Source organism: Cupressus sempervirens, chromosome 3 (assembly GCF_028749045.1).
Source record: "Cupressus sempervirens isolate cs-2001-9-10 chromosome 3, ASM2874904v1, whole genome shotgun sequence".
NCBI lineage: Eukaryota > Viridiplantae > Streptophyta > Pinopsida > Cupressales > Cupressaceae > Cupressus > Cupressus sempervirens.
Genome location: NC_143120.1, coordinates 248,774,147 through 248,797,343, shown reverse-complemented (window position 1 = coordinate 248,797,343; position 23,197 = coordinate 248,774,147). Strand labels below are relative to the sequence as shown.

The window sequence follows — 23,197 nt, the reverse complement described above, 5'->3', positions numbered from 1 at the left end:
AGTCTTGATGAGCTTATACTTCATATATATGTCTTATATTGTTACACATCTTTTCATAATTAGCATTTTAAGTATCATATGTATAGTAAATACACTATAAACCCCATCCCCCCTCCCGTCCCCCCACCGTCCCCAAATTGAGGCCCCTCTGTCCACCCGTCCCAAAAACTTGTCCCCCAGGCCGGTGTGACTATGGTATTTGTGGATTGTCATAGGGGCACTGACTGTTTTAGAGAAGTGGAAAGATGCAAGAAATCATCCCTTGATAAATGGCATAGCAATGTCCCATAAAGGAGCAATGTTTTTGAAATTTGTGGATTGTGAGGGGCAAGTAAAAGATGGGTAATTTAATGCTATATTCTCATCTTCAAGAAGATTCCTTTAAGCTTACAGCCCATTCACCATCCATTATGGAGGGAAGAATGTACATAAAGGGAGTGCAACTAGCATTAAGGTCCATTCAAGTAGTGGCAATCCCAAGTGGAGCTGGGAAGCCAAATGGAGGGTGTCATTTCTATGCTTCTGGGCTTGATGGATAGGCTCAATGTGCCTTGCATGATCTCCTATGGTGCTTCATAATGAGGATAGGTTATTGGAAAAGCCTTGAATGGGTTTCGCGTACATCAAGAGTATAAATATAAAGATTAGAATTTTCTTCGAAACATTGTTGAAGTATATGTTTATTCATCTATTAATAACTAACCTAGTTGTAGGCTCTTAATCAAGGGGTTAATCCAAACCTCATTTAGGAATTCTAGGGCAAATTAAGCCCTTATAGGGGACATCACAACCTGTGTTTCATAAAAGCTACTATCGTCTATACCTAGACACCATTTGATGCCTAGTTGGGGGATCTTCCACAAATGGCCTTTCCCTCGATTGTATGAACTCAAATATCTAAAATTGCAATTACCAAAAACCCAAACATGACCATTGCCTAGAAGTTTTGATAACATTTCAACACATTTCAAAATGGGAGAGTCTAGGTCTATTTGAAGCAGGGTTGCCTTAAAGAGCTATAAATAGTTTCCATTGTGCCTAAAACAACAAGTTGAATAAACAACATATTTGAAAAATTGAAACAAATGAAGTTTAAAAACAAAAATATATAAATACAACTTAATTCATTTTTTTGAAAAGTGAGCATTTGTTATAAATGCCTAGAAGAATGGAAACAAACCAAAAGCTTCCAAAAGAACACCTCTTCTAAAGAACTCCTCTATGATCTCTTTGACAATAAACAACACTTTCTTGTAGAAATAGCACAAGTACAACAACCAACTTGGACCATTCAACATACAATCTTCCACTCTATTCGTGCAATGGCAAGCAAAGCAAGACAATAAGTTCAACAATGGAGGAAAATATTTTTCTTTTTCATTCACAATACATAAATGAGTTTGATTTTTGCTTTTTTGGGTGATTTGCAAGTCACATTTTAGGGTTAGAGGGGCAAATAGCACTTTTTGAGTCAAAAAAGGATAGAAAACCAAATTTTAAAAAACCTGAATTTGTTGGTTGGGCACATTTGGAGGCGAAATTCTACCAAGGTTCATCCAAGGGAAACCCACAAGCTACGGACGAGACCCTGCCAGGACCCATAGAGTACTAAACTCTAACCCTAAACCTGGATTGAACCAAAACCAAGACCCAAGGTCTCCCTACAGAAAACCAGTAACATGGCTATATTTTCAATCAATTGCTAAAACTTCAACGAATTTACATATCTTAATCCTTATTATTGTTACACTTTAGATTCTATCACCTTCAGGATTTTAACAAAATTTTCTGGCACAAACATAATCTTATCAAATTTTATGAAAAACAAAAAGAAAATAACAACTCTGTTATTGTATTTAATTAGTTTATTTTTGTCAATCACATATAAGCACTTTCAGAAAACTCAACATAATTTATGTGATATATTTGTAAAAGCTCTACTGGAAGTTTCGTCATTCCCAAAGGACGCTTATAGGAGACACATACAAGATTCAAAAATACTTAAGCTGAAGTTTGCTGGTGTTTGGAGATGTCCCCATAAAGGTCTACAAGATGAGGATACAGCATAGGAGACAGGTACCAGGGGCCATAGCATGAATCTCCTAGGAACTATGATATTACACATTGTCTAAAATTTCAGAAAAGGGGCCGAACTGGAAATTTAGCCAACTTGATAGCATTTGAATAGATCAGCAACTTAATATACACATTGGCTAATAAATTTTGGAAATTTTATTGTTTTGAAATCTAACATGTGAGATATTTGTTAGAAAAAAAAGTTTAATAGTAATAAACTATAGTTATACCTCTAAAACTCAAGATTGAAGAATCTAATTTTGAAAATGTATATAAACATGGAGAAAATGTTAGTAACTCCAAAATATATTATGAACATTCAATTTATATGATATCTTGGCTAATGATTTTGAAAGTATACTGATTGTGAATCTAATTCTTAAATTAAAATATATTGAAAAGACCATAAAAATTTCCATACCTGCAATCATTGAATTCCAGGAAACAACATTCCGTTTAGGCATTTTTTCAAACACTAGCCATGCATCCTCCATACTCCCCCATTTCCCATACATATCAACAAGTGCATTCCCAACAAACACATCACCCTCAAACCCACCCTTCAATACATCGTCATGAATCTTCTTACCTCTGTTCACATCCCCCAAATCCCTACAGGCCAGAAGAACACTGGGAAAAGTAAACTGATTTGGCAATATGCCTCTTCTCTGCATTAATTCGTACAATTCAAGCACATCTTCAGCCAAGCCTTCCCTTGAATAAGCTGCAATGGTTACAGTTCATATGATCACATTTTTTCTCAGAATTTTGACCAAATTCTGCAGTCCTCTAACAGGTCAACACACTTTGTATGCATGGCCGTTATTCTATTGCAAAGATATTATGCTGTAGAATTTGAATGTGGTTTGCAACTTTAGATCATGTGAGAGTGAATTAAATTGTGAAATGGGCGAATCCCAAATGGAAGTATTAGTAGGAGCAGTATTCGATAAAGTAAGAAAAAATTGCATTCCATTGGCCCAACTTACACAGCATTTTAACATTACCCTCTGAATAGTTGTAGATTGTTTTTCAGCACTGACATTATCACCATATTGTTTTAAAAGCAGTTGCAAGATAATTGTTGTCATATTGAATTGAATTTTATGGGGTATGTTTTCATCTGTTTGAAGGAAGACAAGATATGTCTCTTTGGTCATTTTCCATTGATGATCATTGAGGGATTATTTGAGTCCTCTCCAAAGCCATTCCACGTCAAAAGATACAAGGTTGAAATTTGAATATTCAATGAATTGCAGTGAATAACAAGAAATATACCATGCAATATTTAAAACAAAATTATTATTGGTAATATGTAAGAGGAAACTTCTCAAAAAAAACAATTTACTTGTCCAAGGCTAAAGATAAGGGATGAAATAAGCAAAGGATAGACACTTGAGATTCTTGATGCATTATGCCAAGTCATTATTGGATGGCATTTCTGTAAATGCAACTGTTCATTTTGCACTTGACTCGGCTTAGACTAAAATGTACATAACAATGAAAATGCCTAGTGCATCTTCACTAGAATTGCTATAGGGAAAAGAAACATTTTAAGCACACAAAACATAAAAGCTCAATATTTCAGAGTTGCAATACCTGGAAATATAAAGTCCAGACTCCAGAATCATAATTGAACATTAGTTTCTACAATGTATGCATGATGACATAAACGACAACTAAATTTTAGATAGTAGTGACCACAAGAATCAATCTACACAATGTGTAGAAAAGTCTATTTGAAGGATCACATGGATAGCAAACAATCCCCAAACCTTTTGAGCTTCTTGATGCACTGTGCCAAGACTTGACTTTACATAGACTAAAATGTACGTAGCAATAAGCATACCGAGGGCATCTTCGGTATAGCGATATAGAACTGATATAGGTGAGCAAAAAAGGAAAAGGAAAAGAAAAAGATCTGAAGAACAAAAATATTAAAACTCAATATTTAAGAGTTGCAATGCGTGAAACATTAAGTTGAGTGAAGAAAGACAATTGAAAATCAGCTTCTACAATGCATTCACAATGACACTACCAAAGTTTAATAAATGGTGGTGGCCAAAAGAATATCATGTCCCCTCCACTCAGGATGTAGAAGTTAAATTTGTGAATTAAATTAAAAGTGTTTATAAGCATCAAAATGATAATGCAGCAATATTATAACAATAACACTAACAAAATTTGTACCTGTAAGCTGACCTAATCTATATTTCAAATAAGAATAAAATATGTTGGCTGACATGATCTGTTCTTTGTCCTGGCTGATTGTAATGTCCCCTGTTTGGTCTATTCCAATATTCTTAAAGTTCCAAGATTCTTGGAGAATGTCAAATTTACTGAAAAGAGATTTTAAGGTGGCAGTGAGCTCAAATATTCAAGCTGAATCTAACAGTTCATTCTGTATACAGTTTCCAAAGCATTAAAGAAGGTTTGTGTTGAGCAATATATTTTTTAAGGGGAGCGATCTCGGGATGAGGACTTATATTCTAGTGCAAGTAGATTTATTAAAATGAGAGTGGAAGTATTAAGGAAGTATTAAGGTTGTGAGATGCTTATTACCAGACTAATAGATTTATTTCACACGAGCCTTCTTGTTTCTCCACGGGCCACTGCCCAGCGCACACATATCTCCTTGCACAGATTTCTTCATATGGTGTGAGGTGAATCCTTTGCGAACAGTTGAAACCCGGAGGTTGAATGTTTCAAGTCAGTGGAATCTTCACAGTCATATACACACCTAGAACTTCATTGCAGGTTGCATATCACTCCTACTGAGGCTTAGGCTGTTTGAACTTGGACTGTGCAAGTGGTAATTTTGGAGCAGTTGGGTGAACGGTATGGCTATAAACGCCCAACATCTCTAACGCATGCATTTCACTTTACATTGCTTCCCTCAGCAACTGATTGATTGAGTAAAGGATCTTTAGAAGGTGCCATCTGTCTTCTGTTGTAAAACAGAAATATTTCAAGAGTAAATATTGCAGAATATTCATAAAGTGCTTCCATTTCTAAGCATTATTGTTGCCAAAAAGACCAATATATATTGTTATGAATATTTAGATTGCAATACAGTTTGTTATTGTGTTGTTTACAAACCTATTGGATTATTGCACTTTAGGATTCATGTGAACTGTTCACAAAAATATTTTAGAAATATATTGCAAATTTATGATAGAAATCAACAAGGGTATTTAAAGTGGTATCAAAGTTTTGCATCTTGTCAACCCAAGGGTGATAGTCAAACATAAATAAGAAGTTTATCATCGGTATGGAAGATTGTGTTAAGATGATGCAAAAATTGGAGCAAACCAATCTGAAATATCAACATAACTTAATCAGTGTGATGCAACATTAATACATGAGGCACTATATGGTAGAGGATTTGCCTCCATGTAGTTTGCAGCCTACAAATAATCATGAGGTAGAAATCAGTCATCGGGCGGGAAACCAAAAACAAATGAAAGCATGATCACAAGTTCACCTCCACAATATGAGAATAGGGGTCAGGAGTCCCATATTGCACCCTTTAGTTTTCATGACGGTCTTGAGGTTGAAGAATATGCAAACATAGATCAGCCACTTGGAGATTTAAAGGAGGAGAATACCAATATTTTGGCACAATCTTCACATAAAAAGTTGGCTTGCAGCTATGGAATTGGTAAGATCACTTTTCGAGCAGGTAACAATGAAGAAATTGAGCTACATGCAAGGTATGACAGCCCATCATGAGATTGATTTCCCTTGTTTTGTACATCTGGTTAAATTGAAGGGATACTTTTTAAGATCATACAAGAAAGCTGATTGTAAAGACTAATAGATAGTGTAACAAGAAGATATTACAATTTGTCAATTTGATAATGTTCTGTTTGTCATGGATTAATTACCATGGAGTTGGTTGGATGGAAAACACATAGCAATTTTATAACAGCTAAGGTAACTAGTAGAACATGGGACTTTCAGCTGGACACACCCCATAGACCCACACTTACTGAGAAGAAACCTACCTTGGGGGAAGGTGCAATAAAGGAAAACGAAGACACTTTGAAGAGGCATGTACATGATTCAAATTTTCTGAGTTTAACCAGGAGTCTTTTGTCAACGCATGAGCGCACTAAGGACACTCAAGAGTGGAGTTATGGGGTAAAACTTTAAAAGTGAAAAATTCAGATTGCTTGCATTCTAACTTTATATCAGCTAGTGAGAAAAAGCATGAGGAAAAGACTGAATTCCTGACTTGGAACAGCGGTCACATGCCTATGTTGAATCATGTAATGTGTCCTGCCTAACCGGTCAATAGGGTGAAGCATTAGCCTGGTCAGTTGTGTTCCCACAGGCTAATAGGTAAGCAAATAGGGAACTCTGGAGGTGTTCTACTTGACTTTAATATTATATTTTTTCTGGTCCATGACCTTATAATAAAAAACATTAGGTATTGAGTGAGAAATTAAAATATTGCACTTGTGCTATTTAGATACAATAAAGTTATTTATGGGTCCCATCAATATAAAGTTGTTTTAAAAAGGGGGACCCCTTGGACGGGAGGTATAAGGCGTTTTTATCTTAGTTACCAGATTCGTGCCCTAGAGGCCGGATCCGGATTTGGGTCTGATCCGGATCCAGATTCGTGCCTGGATTCGTGCAGATCCGCGCAAGATCCTTGTTTTACACAATGGATTCGTCCGGATTCATGGCCCACGAATCCACTGTGTAAAACAAGGATCCTGCCCGGATCTGCATGAATCCAGGCACGAATCCTCAAGGATCCAGCATGAATCCTCAAGGATCGACAGGTTTAAGTGAGTCTAAGTTATTTAATATGACTTTTTTAAATATATTTTTTTGCTTTCTAGTGCTAAAATGACCTTTTTATGCATTATATATACTGATAAATGAGAGAAACAAATATATATATATATATATATATATATATATATATATATATATATATATATATATATATATATATATATCTGTTACTAGTTGGGGTTTGGGCAAGATCAGTAATATATATATATACATATATATATATATATATATATATATATATATATATATATATATTCACGAATCCTAATCGGGAAAAAAAAAAAAATCACGAATCCACAGATCCGATTCACGTGCCCGAATCGGATTCATATCCTGAATCGGTAACTAAGGTTTTTATTAATAAATTGAAAATAAAGGCTTAAGTTGCCATCCAACTTAGGGAAACATAGGGTAATTTTAAAAATTAAATTAAAAACTGCACAACCCTAAATAGGGCATTAAGCTTGAGTTTATAAAAAGACTTTCAGAGCCTTTGTTCATTCATTCAAGTTGTATTCTTTTGGAGTTCTGATAGCAGCTTCTTTGGAGGATATCTTCTAGTTAATGAGGACAAAACCCCTTATTCATGACATTTTTTCTGTGGTTGAAAGATACAACCTGGGAAATCTAAGGCTATTACCCTAAAGGAAACAGGTGGGCCCATCAGTATAAATAACTCAAGGATCACTCGTTAGCTATGCTACCCCGAGTTTTCAGGACAGGGGGACAAGGAAACAGGTTTCCAAGACATTTTTTCTGTCAGAGCAGGGGATGACTATATATTCATGAATTTCAGAATTACACAACATTGTCACATTCATCATAGCAACATAATTTACAATATCAATTCTATTCATCACATTGGCATAGGACATAGCATCAAATCGAATCATCATAGAACATAGCATCAAATCAAATCATCATCTAAGAATAGGAACATAGGATGTAATGTCCCTAGTCCTGATCTATGGAGTTCGGGAATGATTTCTTTAAATTCAATTTAAAGAGTTTAGTTGATAACAATATATTATTCATAAATATCAAACTCTTTCCTTATATTGCACTGATAACAAAATTTTAGAAAAGATATTTTCAAATAACTGTCACTATGCTTTCTTAATCCTCCTATAATGTCTCTTGTGAGCTCTCTAATAACTGTCACTCGCTATTGATTAAGTTATTCTATCAAATTGCAGATGCATTGGGGTTACTTGTGATTATTGTATAATAAACTTGATTGAGATATTCAAGTAAATTCAAATAGATGTATATATAATAAATTCTTAAACATAATATTATGAAAGCGTAAATCAGTCTAAGATTATTGCGCCACCATATTCCATCTTAATGATTACAAATGCTCTCATTCCAATTGATATGGAATTGTCTGAGTCTTCTGATTTATTTTTCTGAATTATTTCCTTATGATCCTATGAACAACTTAAATTCCTTTTACGGTTCTGATATTTATATGTCTCTTCTCTCATTATCATCGTCCTTGTTAAAATGATAACATCAGATATTTATGAATGATAACATCAATACATTGATCTGAAGATTATATGCATACACATACATCAATATGTATGTATATACACATTTATATCAAACCATTATACTGATCTATCACCCATATAGATCTGAATATTAATTCCAAGTATAATACTGGTTTAATCGATCTGTACTTGATCAAATTGTACTGCCATTTATATGCATCAGTGGTAAATCGATAAATGAGAAAATGGTTTCAATATTCATCAGATCTGAGTCTGATCGTATTGGCATATATTACCAATAACGAGCCACCTTAATTACATTGTGTTGGTGCTGATTTGAATCAGTGTTAATAAGGAAACTAATCATTGGTTATGGGGAGATACGTCAATTAATGGACATGTCTCCGCTCACATGGAGACATGTCTATTCCTTGAAATGTCTCCGAAGAGTTATATATCCAAACGGATCAGACTTAGAAGTAAGTACAGAAATTGAACAATGCAAGCCTTACTCGATCATCACCAAATATTCATATTCAGTTTCTCATAGAATAATCAGAATTCATCATTCTTGTTTTAGACTCATTTGAATATTCTGAAATAAATCTAATCTAATTTATCTCGGTATCAGAGCCAGGATAACGAAGATCCAATTAGATTTGAGATAGAATATTGGTAAGTGAATTGTTTGTTTCTTAGAGGCTATGGTTATTGGAGTCTCTGGGGTGTTGTAGTTCTTGAAAACAAATTTTGACTGAACCTGAAGACCATCAGATATCATCCTCCAGAGAAGTTTACTGCCTTGCAGCAGATGTTGGCAGTCCGTCCTGCACCAACGCCAATCCACAGCATCATGTGTTATGTTTCGTGCAGCTCCTCATTTATTACAGCAACAGCTCTTATTGTTTGAACTTAATGTGACAAGTGCTTGAGCATTCATAATGGCCATGCATTTGTAACTGATGTCTTTTGATCTCCCCGCAGAAAGTCTCTTTGAATGCAACAAGTCATAGTCAGGTTTTTTTTTAATGTAATCATTTTTGGCTCTCAACAATATACAGTGATATCATGTGCATCTAAAACAGAGATCATTGTGTTCAATCAAAAGGTCTATAGACCATCAGATCGCAAATCCATATTATGAAAAATAATTAATCAAAATCCTTCTGAATGGAATGATAAAATAAATATATGGGCCTGTTGTGGAGCATAAACACTAAGCAAATAGACCCGCTCATTTGTGAAGCCTATGTACCCATTATGTCACTGCTGAGTCAGCAAATGACCAACTGATTAAGGTGCTTGGTTGATGACAGCTGGTTCAATGCAGGTTGTGGAACCCTTGAATGAAGGGCTAGATGAGGTCTTTGGATTTGAGGAGTCACCTTTGACATATTTCCCACTGCAAAGGAAGTTGTGAGAGAACATTCAACATAAGACTGTAGGCATGGCATTTGGGCGCTGCGGGAGGCTCTACATTCCTATAGATGAGGTGGAGCATATTACAGTTAATATGCCCACCACTTAATTATTTCAGGTCTCAGATGCCCTCAGATTGTTCTGTCACTAATATCGATGGGTAACAGATTATTCTCTTCCCTATCTTATTCACTTTCTGACAATGATGCTTCCGAGGCCTAAAGTAGTGGTCGATGAGTTTAGCTTATAAAGAAGTCACAAGGCAATTATGTGACATGGATATCCTTCTGTGGGCATTTGGAAGCGTAAGAATTGAAGCATCAATGTCTACATGAGCTATGTGATGTGGAGGGGATCTTCTTTTTAAGTAGGAGTCTCTTAACACATAGCATTTAGGACAAGTGGTGACTCAAGATCATAACATAGCAGAGTGTAAGCACACTTTGGAAGTCACTAGAGGCATATGTTAGCAATAAGTAAATTTGTAGAAACTGAAGATTGATTCTTGTATTGTCAAGGTTGTTGATATGCAAATCACAATTGGTTAAGCATGGAGAAATATTGAGTTTCAGTGTTGTATTTATATGTGGGTTCATTCAAAACAACTGTTCATGGTTAAAGAATCTTGAAGCTTAAAGCTCGAGTGACTAGCTTGTGTAATTTCCCACTAGGAACCCTTTGTTACAATTTGCTTGCTGCAAATTTATATTTGACATTGCCTATTAAGAATGTGATTATTTGTTATATAAGATCTATTGCAGATTGATGGGCTAATGTTGCACAGTATAAACGTGAACGTTTTCAGTGTGGTGCAACTGTGGACAAGACAGTTTGTCGTATTCTACCCAATCCCTGGAAAAACACATTACACATTGTGTGTGGGGAAGACTCTAAAGCATTCTTGTCATTAGTCACTTCAAAGAAGACAAGCGGGACTGAGTTGTTGGCTGAAACATTTCTTCAAGGAAGAGGAAATAACATTTAGAGGGAGTCTGGCACATCTGTCAGAGGTAAACTTGGAAGTCAAAAGGTTGATGACTGTTCTTGGAGCCTCTAAATGGAGGCACATTAACATGAGCGTCTGGTGTAGCCAAATTTGAGGATAAATCCACAGCTTATTACATTAAGTCGTTACTATGGAATCAGCCAAGTACATTTGTGTATGGGAAGTTGTTCTTGAGAACAATGTTGTGATTATTAAACTTATAAATCATGTGCCTGATGCTGACTCTCTTGGAACAAGATACTTTCCATGATTGGACTATATAAACAGGGCATGTCTCTGTGACAGAGAGATGTAATGTACCCTATCAGGAACTTTGATAATTTAATTGAAATTATTTAGTTGAGCTCTTTTGCACATCCAATTTGATATTTCTTAGTTCCTGTTATATCTGTTTTCAGATGATTGATATTCTTAATGAATCTTGATATGTGAAAACATGATGTATCTTTTCATTATACCGTTGGTTAATATTAATTTATTATTATATTGTTGTTTATTATTATTAATTTTATTCTGTAATGTCCACATTTTTGCCAACATCAGAATTTCAGAAATTAGCCTATTATTGTGATCCTCATGAGCTAGCATGGTGGTTAGAGGGATATATTGGGGATTGGCACTTTATGATGCGGCATAATTTCATATTATAATATTATAATAAAGTGAAAATATTATAATATTATAATAAAGTGAAAATATTATAATATTATAATAAAGTGAATATATAAGAATATCTTTTATCTCACATTGGGTAGAAAGTCAGTGAGCACCCACAAGGAAAGAATAAAGGGGGCATGTGAGGCTCTTTTCTTATCATCCGATTATTGTCATTTGCATTTGATGTGTTTTGTGGAGCCAAGGGTTTCAGCATTTGCCACTAGAGAACGAAGTTCTTTTGTGTGCCTCCATTTGAGCTGGTGAAAAACCCAGTGAATTTGGTATTGGGAGAACATCATACAGGTGTTCAATTCGAGCATATTGGTGAAAGATCCTTCAAGGGATTGCAGCTACTGGAGAAGACAAATAAGTCTTTTCATAGTGCCAAATTTGTGGCCCAGGGCCAGATTGTGGAGTACAATTGAAGGAATAAGTCGGATATGGCTATTGTGATTTGTTATGGTGCCGCCGTTACTACAATGACTCGATACAGTAAAATCCAGATTTCTTGAGCGGTTTCAAGGTTCCTATCCATTTACATTTTGCACAGCATTGAGGTTAGATCTGAATATCTTAAAGCATTCGTAGGGATTTAGAAATCAGTTGTGAAAGTTTTGCAATCTAATTTATATCAGAATCTTATATCAAAAAGTTGTCAGAAGGAATTAGAATATCATTGAAAATCATAAAAGGTGTTGCCCTAATGTCTTATTGTTACAGATGCATATTTTCTTATTTGTAATCAATGTTATACAAAAACATTTGTATCTTCATTGTTAGATGTTTTGGAGTTCTTTGCAAGCGTATTTATTAAAGTTTGACATTTAAAAAGCAATCAGAATTTAGATCTAAAATATATCTCGAGTGCAAAGTGTTTGACGAAATTCTCAGGTCAAAAAATCAGAATTGCAAGGGATATTACATTGATATCAGAGCGGTTTCCTACCATCTTGTGGAGTAAGAAAATATTTTTTTATTTCAGATCTGTTGTTGTTCGCGGAGTGATCAGCACTCAAGCTTTTTCCAGCTATGGACAGATACCAGAGGCCTAGTAGTTCCGAGAGCTTCACGAGGAAGTTAGCAAGAAAATGAATGCTTTGCAGGACAGTATAGAAAAACTTAAGCTTCATCAACGTAGGTTGGCGGAGAGCTTGTCAAATCCAGGGAAAATGGAGAGGGCAGCGAGGTATATGGTTTTTGCCTTTAGAATGCCGACATCGAGATTGTAGGGAAGGAAGCTTGAGTTTCCCCAATGGGTGTCTATGATGCAGATGTACCTATATTTAGTACAGCACCTGCTAGTCCTATTTGCAATGTTGATGATGGACTTATTTCATAGAGACATGTGATTGTGTTAGTGTCAGCGGAGGATAGTGGCACTGAGCTTCAACAGGTTGAGGCTCCTAGAGTTGTTGCTATAGTTAGTACAAAGATAGTCAATGCAGTTTTTACCATTGATACTTCTAGCTCTCTCGAGGAGGGGATTATTAATTAAGATTTCTATATGATTTTTCACAGTGTTGCTCCAGTACAGGAGGCAGATTCTTCCTCAAGTGGGACCGATGCATGTATGGGTTCACCCAGCTGTGATGTCGGTGATTTGGGTATTACAGCGGAGCCAGTAGTTGTGGGTTCATGCTCTAGCGTTATTGATTCACAGGTTGGCATAGAGTCATGTGTACAAAGTCAGGTGACGCCAGTTGAGGCTCTATTAGGTGATGGGGATGCAGATAGTATGGACACCTCTGATGATTTGTTGGATGATGCTATGAGTTGCACCGATTATGATACCCCTTGTCATATATTGGGTGATGACTCCAAGGGGGTTTTGGAAGAGTCCCAGGATCGATGTTTACGGGATCTTACTATCGAGGTGGAAGTTGAGACATGCAAGGAGATTGATATTGGGAGGGCTTCCATTTCTTCCGATGAGGAGTTGGTTGGGGTACATGGTAATTGTATCTCAGATGCAGAATTGTGCGAGGACAATAGCACATGCATGAGTGATCTTGTGGTGGACAGTTCTGATTCAATTTCCTATCACAGTGCAGTTAGTGAGACAAGAAGCTTGCATAGGAGTTAGAGGTTACAAAGACATCATGTGACTTATCAGCTGAAGGTGAGTGATAGTGACATTTCTTCATCTCTTGAGCATTATGATGCTATCTGTCAGATGCTAGCTACAACTGGCTGGGGTACTCTTGTGTCAGATGAGCGCGATGATAGTAGTTTTTCCCTAGCGGAGGTTCATGCACTTTGAGAGGCTGTTAGGATCTTGAAGCATAGTTACTCTCAGTTAGTTGCTGACAGGGATTACCTTTGGAGTGGAGTAGCACCTGTTATGAGACATTGTTAAGACAAGAGGAGGAGGTAGTTGAGCTCACCCGGGAACTTGAATTGACTATGGATTCTCTTCAATATACTCAATTGGCTCTTTAGGAGTCACAGTCACAATTGGATGAGGTTACCGTGGAGTTAGAACAGGTATAGTCGACACCAGCCCCAAATCCTGTTCATTTACATATTGTGGTTGGTGGTGAGTCTGCTTCTACAGTTGAGGATGAGGGACGTGATGATGTGGTGAACACATTCATCCAGGATATGAGTGTAGTATGTATAGAGGAGGTGAGAGCATCAGTGGAGATAGACTCTCATGGTGATTTGCTTCTTTCTACTGGAATTAAATCTATTCTTCTTTTCATACAGCTGGTAGCATTGGACAGTTGGCATTGTCACATTTTCAGAGGGATTAGTTGTGGATTGCAAGGGAGCAGATTGATGCTTCCACATATAATTTCTATTGTACTGAGTCATTCATGGAGTATTTGCTTGAGAGCTCGGATTTGCAAGAGGTTTCATACAATATATCTGACGGTACTCCCATTTGGGGCTCTCGTGCTATACAACAATTAGTGAGGAAGATTGTGGAGACCTTGGCTACCCAATAGGGATTTTGTGGTTGGGTTTGCTAAGAGGGTTGCCCAGGATCCTGCCCGACCAATAGTTCAGAGTCAGAGATTGGAGCCATCTTTTGATTCCCAATTTGATGATGATGACCCCTTAATAATGATTGGGAGTTTTTATCAACATTACACTATGAGGAGTGCTCATCACTTTTCTTTTGACCCATAGGTAGAGGACTTGGTTTTCAACACTATGGATTGTGACAGAAGGTTTGGTATTCATTATACCTGCAGAGGGTGTACTTCTTCACCAAGGGATGGAGATTCTGAGCTACAAGGTATTGTGAAACAATTGGATGTGCTAGCGAATGAGATGAGTCAAAATCACAAATGGATGACCCAACTGATTTCAAATCCGAGCTTTGAGCAAAGCGTGATATTGTTTTTTTGAAGAGTGAAATGTGATAATACAATTGCGGCTGCAATTTTGCGGGACATTTCTTATGAAACAATACATGAGTTGGGTACAATTAAGGTGGAATATGATGAGAATTCATGTCTGGTTAAGTCAGACGATGCAGTTGTCGGCATGAGTTCCCCAGATCATGTATTTGATGGCGATGCAACAATAGTGAGAGTAGGAGCATGCAAGGATACTGTCATATCAGCAGCCACTTTTGTGTTGGTTGAACCATCCAACGAGGAGTTTAGCAATATGCATGCAGTTATAGCTGTGTGCTCTAATGATAGTACACTTGTTATTGTTGATGAGGTGAGTGATGCAATGACAGAGTCATGTTATACTATCGGTCAACAAAGTGTTGATGTTCACTTCATGGACAGTCCTATGCTCGACATGGATGCAACATTGTCTTATGACAATCCACTATTTGAGGTTGATGTTAATCACTCACCTGAGTAGAGTTGGACTCAGTTTTCACCATCTGTAAAGGTTCATTTTTGTGTTGTGGCAATTGGTAATGTTCCTGTGTCCACTGATTTTGAGGTGGCTACAGCTATTGTTGATACCATTGGCATGAGTGCATATGGTTCTCCTTTAGCTACGTCTCTTCAAGAGATTGTTGATTAGGATTCCAATTTAGTATATATTATGTGGGTGGGGACCAAGATGAAGAGATTTTTTGTGGGGTTTTCTTCTAGTGATATTCTAACTCCTACATCATTAACAAAGGTTTTGAGTGCTATACTATAAGTTATGTTGTTGGTCCTGATGATGTTAGTGGTATGCAATTGGTTCAATGTTGATAGGGGTGTCACATACTTCTTCATTTGGGATCTAGGTGGAGGTCGGAGTTCACTGTGTTGCTGGATTGCTTGAAGACAAGCAATCTCAAGGAGGGAGGACCGTAATGTCCCCAATTTTGCCAACATCAAAATTTCAAGGATTAGCCTATTATTGTGATCCTCGTAAGCTAACATGGTGAATAGAAGGTTTTATTGGGGATTGGCACTTTATGATGGGGCATAATTTCATATTATAGTATTATAATAAAGTGAAAATATTATAATTTCATATAATAATATTATAATAAAGTGAAAATATAAGAATATCTTTTATCCCAAATTGGGGAGACAGTTAGTGAGTTCCCACAAGGAAAGAATAAAGGGGACATGTGAGGCTCTTTTCTTATCATCTGATTATTGTCATTTGCATTTGATGATTTTGTGGAGCTAAGGGTTTCAGCATTTGCCACTAGAGAACGAAGTTCTTTTGTGTGCCTCCATTTGAGCTAGTGAAATTAGGGGTACCTCCATTTCAGCATTACTATAATTCTATTTATTTGTTATTTATCTATGTTTTAATTTTATTTTGATGGGGATATTATAGTCCTCCCCTCTCAAATTTTGCTTGTCCTCGAGCAAGATCATAAAAAAAATTGTTGAGCCAATACAAAGCATACAATTGGATGCATGAAAACACCAAGTAGACAAGGAGTAGACACATGAATGCATAAAAACACGAAGCAAACATGATGTAGACACGTAATACATGCATTCTTGATTAATGTCTTTCACTAGAGTCAAGAAGATGATTTGTACAAAATTTACTTCTTCAAAAGAATCCTTCAACTACAAGTGATCATTAGTACACATGTATGTATAAGTTTCAAGGAAAATGGGAGTCGTGATAAGCCAATCCCATTCTAAGTTCCAAAGCAAAACTTTGGCCCCCTTGGCCATAGTAGCAGTGTTTACACATCCACATGAGGATGCTTGTTTTGTTTTGCTCTTATTATCATTCTAAGTCGAGAAGAATAATTAGGATGTAAACAGATTGTTTAGGCACCAACTCAACGATCTTCCTCAAGGTTTCTGTGGATCCAAGCCCTTAATCCCATCTTTGAATAATTTCAAGGCAACTTGATCCCATCTTGTCAATCCTCAAGGCATCTTACAGAGACATCGATCCTTACCCATCTCAAAATAACCAATTGGCTGGACTAGCTTGAATAGACCTTTGTTCTCTCTCATGAGGCTATCTTTATAGGTAAGTAATAACCTACATGTGAATTAAAAAAAGTCATGTTATTTCGATTATAACTCTGGTCTAGAAGGACACTAAGATGCAAATAGCAATAAGTCAATTTGACACCAATCTCAACGGTCTTCCTCAAGGTTTATGTGGATCTAAGCCCTTAATCCCATCTTGAAATAACCTCAAGGCAACTTGATCCCATCTTGGTCAATCCTCAAGGCATCTTACAGGGATGTTGATCCTTAGCCATCTCAAAATAACCTATTGGATGGATTGAACAGTCCTATAGTATATCCCTATTAAGAATCATAACAAGTTTTCATGTTATTTAAATAAATAATATTGATAATAGAGGGTGATCCAATCATTGTATCCCTAGCACTTATTAAATGTTGAGTGATCGGACACCTCTAACTTAATCATTTTATTATGACCTTACCAAGGACTGTTAATTCCTTCCTTTTACACACAATACTGTTTGTGGGGTAATTCCTTAGTTTAGATGGTGCCTTTATTAGTCCATGCTATAATGGGTCAGTCAATAAGTGGCCACCCTTTAATATGATTTTTTTTTAATTTGTTTTTTTTCCCTCCATTAATAATCCGCTCAATTGGGTTACTCCACATCAACTTCATATTATTTCACTTTCATATTTTTTCTCATGTCCGAGTTGGCGGGTAGCAAGTTTTGATGTTGTAGTAGGTTGAACCCAATACACCAATGGGTCAAAGATTTTAAATATGTATTGTAAATAGTACAAATGGTACTTAGCGGTAGATGTCGGATGAATTAGTTACTTTCCAATCTACATAGGGTGTTCCCTTCTAATGCCACGTGTAATATATTTTCTTTTAATGACAGACTTATTGTATTAGTCCTATGTATGGTAAGGTGGACTATATACTCATTTTATTCTTCATTATATGTACTGAATCTACTTCAGTAAATCTATTCGCTTGTTGACAAATTTAATCACTTATTGTGATTGTTTACTTGGTCGGGATTGATTGCTACTTAACAGTATTGCCAACTTCTTACATTACCTTCAAACTTTCATATACAAGATAATTGTTTCTTAGTTCATTTGTATTAATTCTTCCTTTTTGATTGCCTCCCGCTCTCTATGTGTCTTCCCTAAGGCTTTCATTGATTAGTTGAATCCAATCTATTGTTGGTCTAAGAGTGTCCCCTATGAGATAATTGGTACCTCTTGATTGTTATCTTCCTTTGGACCAATGATTAAAGAAATCAAATATATGCAGCAAACATATCATGGCATACTCAAATTCTGACGATAAACATATATTTTGATTGTAGTATTAATCTGTCATGACTAGACTATAGTCTGACGGTCTCACATAAGATCACGACCATTAAAATGCATCTGCAAGGACAAGACATACAATGTCAAAGGTCTTTACTGAATGGATGTCATTAACACCATTTGCAATTGGCTTTAATTTCCAGTGTCTTGTCTCTTCCTATATATATTATTTAATTGGAATTAAGCTCAATGAGGAGCTCCACACAATTTTTTTTGTGCTTAAATTTGACACTGTTAAGTAAAGGTGGAGAACCCAATCTCCTTGCCTAAGCACCATGTATTAAGACATATGATCATCATGTCAAACGAAATAATAGTTATACCTTGTCTTTTCCGGAGGATTCACTGCTCCATATTTCTAAGCGAAATGTTCACTAAAAGGCTTGATAAATTTCTAGGATGACCAATGACTAGGATTCTATATCACCATTTATGCAAGTGTATATTATATTCTCTTTTTCGTTTTTCTCTTTTTGTCATAAATGATGAACCCCATTCTTAAGTCCAGATAGATTAGGATTCAATCAAGAATAATACAAATGATTTTTGAACAATTTCTGCACATTTTATATCACTTGGACAATTTTGACATTTTTTTCTCTTTTTATTTTTTACTTTTTTTTTTGCAAAATCCAATCACTTACTATCCTAAACTTTTCTAACCCTACAAGATGGCACGATCATGCTCTGATACCATTTGTAATGTCCCCTATCAAGGACTTTCATTATTTAATCGAAATTATTTATTTGAGCTCTTTTGCACATCCAATTTGATATTTCTTATTTCTTGTTGTATCTTTTTTTAGGTGATTGATATTCTTAATATACCTTGATATGTGAAAAGTTGTGTCTTTTCATTATACCATTGGTTAATATTAATTTATTATTATATTGTTATTTATTATTAATAATTTTATTAATATACAATTCACTTTATATTATGATCATTCATGTTTTATAATATTAAATTCTCATATTAGGTAAGAGCCTACAACACAATGGTAACTTGTGAGCCTCTTATCTAAGAGGTCTTAGGTTTGAATCTACTTAAATCAATAAATAATAATGATTAATAACTAATCTAGGCTTCAGCCCATTGCCTATCAAAAAAAAAAAAAAATCTCATATTTTAATATTTTATGCAATTATGATATGATTAATATTATAATTATTTTATTTATTTGTTATTTATCTATGTTTTAATTTTATTTTGGCGGGGATATCATAAGGAAGCAACTTAAGGATCTGCATCAGTTAACATTTGACAATATTGGTTCAAAGGGAGTAGACCATGTCAAGATGGTTTCTCTAGCATCCAATTGACACACATTATCACTGAAGAACAGACAGCCGACATTCTTACCTAGCCTCATGCTAGAGAGAAGTTTTATGTACTCCTGGGACAAGATTGATGAGTTGGAGAATGAGGCCTTAGTTCAAAAGGAAGTTCAGCATAAATGATCTATTATTTGTATTCTTTTATATTATCCCCTTTGAGAGAGAAGATTGAGGTGAAAGTCATCGTTTTCACTACCCTGAGATGAGCCATGGTGGGCCCACCCTCTGATATTTTTTATGGTGAATGTCATGACTCCATGACTTCATTGGTTCAATGATTTGCATATCATTGAGAGGTGACAATCTTTCAATGATGTACACTTGTAACTATGGTTACTATTATAAGGTGATGACTTTACAATAGTTTAACCTTACTATCATGATGGATACCATGCGACTTGATATCTGTGGACATGCACGATAGTTCATCTCTTAAGTAATATTAACTAGTGGTAACCATAATGAGTTCTATTACTAAGATACTTCATGGAGGATATTATGCAACGTAATATCCGTGGATATGCCATGAGCAGATATTCTTTTGGTAAGCATCATGTAATCTGATGCCAATGTAAAATACCATAAAGGACATTGTGAGTATGGTGAATATCATGTGACTTGATATTCGTGGGCATGCCATTACTGCTGATATCATCATGAGGTGACATCATTCATGATGGATTTCATGTGACTTGATATATGTGGACACATCATGATAGTTAATATCTCGTGGACATTTTTAATAGATATCATGAGACTTGATATCATTTGAAGATCATTATGATCCTTAAGAGATAGTCATGGTGAATATTGTATCCATGGATATACCATGCTTTATTAGGGTAGACATCATGAGAGTTGATGTCAGTGCACAAGCCATAATGTAGATATTGATGTTATGAAGACACTAAATGATCCATTATCATGTAGTGTGACGATAAAAAATACCACACAATCAAATCCAGAAATGATCTAACAAATTCAGATGGACCGTGGAAACTTGATAGCTTTGATTATGAAAAATGTCATGAGACTTGATGTTCTTAAGCATATCATATCTTTTGATATTATGAGAAAGGTGATATTGTTATAATCTATACTTGGATGAGTATTAACTTCCCTAGCTGAGAGGGAGTGTTCAAATGATAGCATTGTTCAGATAATTATGAATTACAACATCAATACAATGATCTGACGATTAAATGAATACACATGCATCAATATAGATTATGTATATTGATGAATGTATAGACACATTTCAATCAAACCATTATATTGATCTATAACCCACGATAAATCTGAATATTAATTCCAAGTATAATACTGGTTTAATAGATCTGTACTTGATCAAATCGTACTGTCATTTATATGCATCAATGGTAAATCGATAACTGAGAAAATGGTTCCAATATTCATCGGATCTGTATCTGAGTGACAATTTGAATCAGTGTTATTAAGGAAACTAATCATTGGTTATGGAAAGACACATCAATGAATGGACATGTCTCTGCTCACATGGAGACATGACTATTCATTGAAATGTCTCCAAAGAGTTATATATATCCAAACAGATCAGACTTAGAAGTAAGTACAGAAATCGAATAGTGCAAGCCTTTCTATGAATTCGATCATCATCACATATTCATATTCAGTTTTGTCATAAAATGATCAGAATTCATCATTCTTGTTTCAGACTCATTTCAATATTCTGAAATAAATCTAATCTAATTCAACAGTCCTCCCTTTTTCCCATAATGATTGCTTCCTATTTTACCCATATATGGGAAGGAACTCTTTGGATAGATGCGACTCTTAAGATCACACCTTTTCGTTGTTGAATAGACACGTTTAGTGTGTAATTAGTTTGCCTGAAACTAAATTAGTTTATCTTGCAAATACATACCATTATTTCCTTACTCAAAACATAACCTTAATTAAATCATCGATTTAATATTATCACTGCCATTTTGACTGGCTTGAGTGCTCCTAACAAATGGTCAAAACTCCAGTTCTAATGTGCCAAATTATCCATTAAGTGCGACATGCTAAAGACATGTCCCAAAGATTACTGCTGATACTCCAACTTTGAATCCCTAAGTATCATATATTGCTTGTACTAGCTATCGTATTATTATTATGAAACATGTCAGTTTTGGTTTATAATTATTCTATGACTCTGTTATCTAAAGTCGGTTATATAGATAGCATTGGGTAAATTAGTTTACAGTCATTGTTCTGAAACAGATCACCGTTATTCCCAATGAAAAGTCTTAGTCATAGTCTTCTATGAGGAGGGTCGGATATGATTATTGGTTATCTTTACCACTTCAATTAGTGGGATATATGCTCACCACTGTTTCCATCCATATAGATTTTATTTGTTTATTACTTGTCACCGGCTGATCGATACAAATCTCAGAGTTATCCTTCTGTTTATTTTATATTCCTTCATTTATGATATTAACGATTTGACTTTATATAACTTTTCTGATTATAATGGTAGTCAACATTCCTTGCCAAGAATTCTCTGTTATTCTTGAAACATATAATTATTATTTATTATGTACTATTATTTATTTTTAATCGATTTGAAATATCATTTATCATTTATAGTGTTTATTAGCATTATTGTTTAGCTATATTATAATTATCTCTTATTATTATTTATTTATATTTATCAAGAACATTCTGCTCCTAGATTTCATATTGCTAATGTTATATCAGAACTAGTATTTGCTGCTATTTTTTATTGCTTCCAGCAGTTCCCTAAAATGTCAAAAACAAAACTCCCTGCACCTTCTGTCTAGTTTGAAAGATCATAAAAAATAATTAATTAATTAAAAAGATCTACAGAGCAGCATATTACAGTGGTATCGGAGCACAGTTCTTCTGCCATCCCATGAGTTAATGTGCTTGTATGAGAAACAATGACAGAGAAAGAAGATACTAGGAAAGACTATGGAAATATAAGGAAGATTTTAGGGCATGGATGCATTCAGATGAGAAAAACAGCACTTAGAGAACAATCTTGAGAAATCATCAGATTCAGAGAACATGGGTGAAAGAGGTGAAAGATCATATAACACTCTTTTTGGATGCCCTGCTTACAAGTCAAGAGCTAACATGGGACAACGTTGCTCATGAATGCTGGCAGCGTGGTACGATCAACATTGCTAATGCAAAAATACATCCTATGGAGTGTTCATTGAGAGGTTAATTGAAAGATTTGACAAGAAGAATCCCGAGCAAAAATTTAAAGAATTACCACAGCTGAAACAATGGGACTCAGTAAATGCATATGTTGCTGACTTCTAACTATTATCAGTCTTGGTGATGGATATTTCTGAGAGGAAACTTCTTGTACTATATATTAAAGGGTTACAAGAACACCTCTGTGGGGATGAATCAAGGGATTCAATCATCCTGCCCTACAAGAAGCAATTAAAAAGGCTAGAGATATTATTTTGAGACCATCTTGATCGAGGGCTGTTCCGTAAAACCCCAGCAACTTGTAATTTTAAAAAGAAGTTGGAAATATTGAACTCAGGTTCATTAGGCGAAGAAAGATACTCTATTTTTTGCAGGGTTCTAGTTTTCTAACAACAAGACCCTATGGCTTGTAGTCCAGGGGTGTATACTACCACATATTCTTTCTTGGGCATTCTCTCTTG

General features: G+C 35.4%; 1 protein-coding gene across 2 annotated transcripts in view; it reads right to left on the bottom strand.

Annotated features, from left to right (window-relative positions):
• LOC149565794 (putative pentatricopeptide repeat-containing protein At3g13770, mitochondrial) overlaps positions 1–23,197 on the bottom strand; it is a 56,929-nt gene that overhangs the window by 12,610 nt on the left and 21,122 nt on the right. Inside the window, exon 2 of one of the 2 annotated variants that reach the window (XM_089819288.1) lies at positions 2,498–2,800. The exons of the other annotated variant lie outside the window; for it this stretch is intronic. Within the exon in view, the coding sequence (XP_089675414.1) occupies positions 2,498–2,800 (303 nt within the window). The remainder of the gene's footprint in view (positions 1–2,497; positions 2,801–23,197) is intronic. 2 annotated transcript variants of the gene reach the window in all.